General features: G+C 43.3%; 1 protein-coding gene across 4 annotated transcripts in view; it reads left to right on the top strand.

The window, feature by feature from the left end:
* senp7b (SUMO specific peptidase 7b) overlaps positions 1 to 5,000 on the top strand; it is a 56,010-nt gene that overhangs the window by 19,811 nt on the left and 31,199 nt on the right. For all 4 annotated transcript variants that reach the window (XM_063211836.1, XM_063211837.1, XM_063211838.1 and 1 more), the window contains one exon: positions 3,350 to 3,463. In XM_063211836.1, coding sequence (XP_063067906.1) covers positions 3,350 to 3,463 — 114 coding nt within the window. The remainder of the gene's footprint in view (positions 1 to 3,349; positions 3,464 to 5,000) is intronic.

Raw genomic sequence — 5,000 nt, 5'->3', positions numbered from 1 at the left:
TTTATTCATTAGCTTTATTAACCCACTGATGCCAGATGTTGCGTTGTGCAACATTGGCCCTGGTGCCTGGAGCTGCATTACGCAACATTCTGGCTCATGAGATTTGAGACAACTTTATTAAAAATCTCTGTTTGTTTGAGATAAATGAACACATTCTAATGGAAGATGAGGGTCTTAGTGTTTAAATGCAACTCAGTGCATGTTTTTATGTGCTTCAGAGGCTGAGATATTAAGGTTTTTATAGGCTGAGGGCAGCTTTTCTTCAAAAGGGCTTGGGCATTCAGCACCCTTTTTTGCAGGTGCCTTAGGTTTCAATGGGTTAAATTATTTTACTAGTCCAATTCAACCGATGATTGGCCGTTGAAGAGTTAATTAGGGTAATCATCTGATAACACCAGGTCATTCGGAATATGTGGCACTGAATTGTAAACTAAGGAATTCAGGTTGCCCATCACTGCTGACTAACAGGGAGAAAGTTTTCACTATGGATAAACAACTTTTTATTACCTACACAGACGCGACGTGACTCATTGCGTCTGAAAAGCCAATAAAAGTTGTTTATGTATAGTGTGACCTTTCTTTTGGCTCTTCAGGAATAATAACCTGTAGGAATGTATCAGAGGGAAAAATCATTGCAAATGAGATTACAGTGTCTTTCAATTTGTCCTCCAGCAATATGCCCCTCTTAGGAAGTTATCAGAAAGTTAGTTTGAAACTAGTGGCAAACCATCTCATACATTGTAGACTGAGACTTTTAGTTGAAGTTAACATTTAGCTGTGAGTTGACATCATTACTTAACTGGCCAAGCCTGCTCTCTGCAATACCCCTCAGTATTTACTGCTCTTTGTAGCTTGCACTTTGCAAGCTGGTTATAAACAATAAACATCATGCAATTTCTTCATTAGATCAAACAGATCTTGAAAGCAGTGATTTCATCAACACCGACCCTTGGTCCCTTTTCTATCGGGTACCCCCACCCGGCTTGTACGAAATTTTGAATTGAAATTCAAAGTAATGCCATAATACGAACACTAGGTGGTGGTGGAAGCAGCCCAACAGGGTGCTGGTAATAGACACATACTGATAAATATACAGCACCATCTAGTTTTCCCATTTTGTCATTACCTTGAATTTCTTTGAATTTAATCTACACCACCCATTGAGAGTACATAGAACACCACCACCTAGTGTTCATATTATGGCATTACTGTGAATTTCAATTTATTACTGTGAATTTCAATTCGGAATTTCGTACAAGCCAGGTGGGGGTACCCGATAGTCTGACCCCCACATGTGCACAGTCCGTTGCTACTAAATAGAGGCAGATTGAAGATGAAATATGGTGAGACAGACGTAATTGCAACACTTGTGTATGCAATATTTCAAGCCACCTTATTGGTGTTAGTGTTCTGGAATATGTGTTTGTGTTTATATAAACACATCTACTGTACTGTATTTTGTGAGTAATTGCAGGCAGAGTCGTCAATTCAGATGAAGCGTTTGTATGTGCATTTGTACATAACTGAGGTCGATGTAATCCAGAAGCCTTTGTGTTTTGAGGAGAATTGCTCTGCCAAGTTAAACACACACACACACACGTACACACACACACACACACACACACACACATGCACGCATAGATCAGAGCAAGCCCCGTGGCAAACACCCTGGCTCTTTTGTGGGTTACAACAGAACATGCCATTTGTTTCTAAGAAAACATGGTATTGGTTTAGTTCTTGCCCACAAACACTCAAGTTTGTCCAAGTAGGTCATCTCAGGGATTTTTTTATTGTGTGCAGCTCCAATTCCAAAGGATTATAGTGTGTAACAGTGTGAATAAGAAACAAACACATTTTTTTATGCAGCCGTCTTGTTGATCATCTCATTAGCTGATTACTTTATCAGGCTATATGGCACGCGTTCGTTTGTGTGTATGTGTGAATGTGTGTGTGTGTGTGTGTGTGTGTGTGTGTGTGTGTGTGTGTGTGTGTGTGTGTGTGTGTGTGTGTGTGTGTGTGTGTGTGTGTGTGTGTGTGTGTGTGTGTGTGTGTGTGTGTGTGTGTGTGTGTGTGTGTGCGTGTGTGTGTGTGTGCGCGCGCGCATGTGTGCGCGCGCATGTGTGATCCAGTTTTTTATTTGAGGCTCTGTTGTCTCCAGCCTTTCTTTGTCTTGGCTGCCAGTTCTTGGCCACTCTCATGCTTTGTTTGTATTTTTTATTAAATGGTATGTTTTATTTGTGCGCATTGATGTGAGAGTAATTGCCGATCGTAATGAGCCCTTCATCTGGTTTATACATGTATTGATGAATATACACACAGGTTATATGGCAGACAGCCTGCCATCCAGTTTTCATTTGCGCCTTTTTCTTTGTCTTTTTCCGTCTTGGCGCCAAGGTCTTGGCCATTCTCATTTTCTGTATTTGTTATTTTTCATTTAATTTTCTGTTTCATTTGTTCAGATTGATGTGATTGTAATCACTGTTTGTAATGAACTTTCAAATGGTTATTATACATTTATTTATGAATGTACACCACAAGTTTGGAAGGTTTTTTGGGATTTTTGTGGTTTTACAATGCTTCATTTGTTCAATCCAAATGTTGAATCAGATAGTTGAAATGAGATCAGTCAACATCAACAGTTATTGAGTATGGTTACAGAATAATAACACGTTATGTAGCAAACAGATTCATTTTGTGTGTACCATAACTGACAGGGTGACATCTGTGTGTTTGTTTTATAGATCATAGCCAACCAGGGACAACAACTGTAATTTAACTTTATAGCTAACTCTGGTTCTGTACATATCCCCTATCAAATAAGCCTCTAAACCAATGATTCTCAACCTTTTTTTAATAAACGCCCCCCTCGACCTCATTCTAAGCCTCCCAACGCCCCTTGACCTCCACATAAGCCTGCCTACGCCGCCCTTGGCATTAAAAAATAAAAGAGACTAATGCCCCCCAATGACAACTAAGCTCCATCCCCTCTCAGCTGTATCCTTCTCAATGCCCCCCTGGGGTTTCCCAACGCTCCCTGGGGGGCTGTAGAGCCCCCGTTGAGAAACACTACTCTAAACTAACGTAAACTTAACCTAATTAAAGCCTACACTACACTATGCGAAACTAAACTGAACTAGGCCCTGCCGTGGCCAACCGATAGGGCAGTCGCCTGCCGGGTTCAGTTCCCGGCAGGGGTCCTTTGTCGACCCCTCCCCATCTCTCTCCGATTTCGCTTCCTGCCCACCTCTCACACTGTCCTATCAAATAAGGTCGAAATAGACCAAAAAAGCTAGACTGAACTGAACTAACCTAAATGAAACGTTTTTGTTTTTTTGTTGTCTCCTCTCAGGTTGCGTCAGGAAAGAGCTCTGCCAGACCGTCAGAGGTGCCATCCGTAGTGGAGCTGCCATTCACCGAGCTGCACATGGGCACCCTGAAGGCCCTGAGCAACGGCAGCCTCGTGGTGAGTTGGGAGGGGTGGGTGTGGGTGGGTGTGTGTGATGGGGGTGGGCACCCTGAAGGCCCTGAGCAACGGCAGCCTCGTGGTGAGTTGGGAGGGGTGGGTTTGTGTGTGTGATGGGCGGTGGGCTGGGGCATATAATGTGCACAGTGCCCAGTATATACAGTATGTGGTAATGCAAATTCAACACTACAAATGATAGGGCCAAATAGATGAGTATTTCGTTCAACTCTAGTGACACAGGTGGACACAACAGCCAAACTAAATGTAACTGCCAAGATAAGAAGGTGAAAAGGGCGATCTATCCCCCTTTTCGAGCCGATAAGTCACTGGAAACACACCATGGGAGAGAATGACATACTTAAATAATTGCTTCTCTAGTTCATCTCTTTCAGTTTATAGTCATTCGACACATCTCATCATGTTTGGTCCCTCATGGTGTGAGGAGGGGCAAGATGCTAAGCAGCCCACCACGTGAGCTCATTTTTTGAGTGACAGCAGTTTCCAACAATCAGAGGTTGAAGAGTGCGCAGCCAGGAATGGGCAGCCAGGGGTGTTTACAAACGTGCAACCCATGTATGCGCACTCGTAGTCATAGTCACACTATGTGCTACTCCTATGAAATCTCTTAAAAATGTGAGGTGGCCAAGAAGGGAGCATGCATGAGCGAAGCACATACAATGGAGAGCACCCAGTTAGGTAGGCAACGAAGAACAAGAACATATTGGTGCGTTTACTTAAAACAAGACTTAAGTGTTAACTACCGGGCTATTATCACGCCTGTGCTAGTGTGAGCGCAGGGTCACCACATGGGCAAGTTTGCACACGCCAAATAATGGGGATGAGGGTCAGGCTAAATCTCTTCCCCAACGTCGCTCTTACAGTTAATACTAGTAAACATTGGGTAGGCCACATGGGGAGAGGTAATCGCACCAACAGAATCTGTCACCGTTATTGCTAAACGGGTTGACCCAAATGCCGAGCACAGGTAAAAAGGCTAACGGTAAGCAAACACTGTGTTGCACTCGTAAATGACATGTGGCAGCCTTGACCTAATAATTAGGGAGTTTGGTACTGTAATTCAAAGGTCGCAGGTTCAAATCCCACATGATGAAGAGGTTAAGTGCACTTTAGCATGGCAACTTACCTCACTGTAACCAGTACTCGGTACAGCTGTACCCAAATAACCTTCACTTTGGATAAAAGCGTTAGCTAAGTGTAGTGTAATGGCAATAATAATAATAGCAGCATGATGTTATGCTAACAGATGTATACAGGCAGTACAAACTGCTTTGTTAGGATGTCTTGATTGCAGTTAGCTAGATTACATTTGGCAGCAGAGTCCCACAGGGAATACAAGCAGAAGCTATATAAATGTTACAGGTATTACGTGTGTGTGTGTGTGTGTGTGTGCGTGTGTGTGTGTGTGCGTGCGTGTGTGCGTGCGTGTGTGCGTGCGTGCGTGCGTGCGTGCGTGCGTGCGCGCGTGCGTGCGTGCGTGAATACAAGCAGAAGCTATATAAATGTTATAGGTATTAAT

The sequence above is a fragment of the Engraulis encrasicolus genome, chromosome 12 (assembly GCF_034702125.1).
Source record: "Engraulis encrasicolus isolate BLACKSEA-1 chromosome 12, IST_EnEncr_1.0, whole genome shotgun sequence".
Lineage (NCBI taxonomy): Eukaryota > Metazoa > Chordata > Actinopteri > Clupeiformes > Engraulidae > Engraulis > Engraulis encrasicolus.
This window is presented reverse-complemented; position numbering and strand designations above follow the sequence as displayed.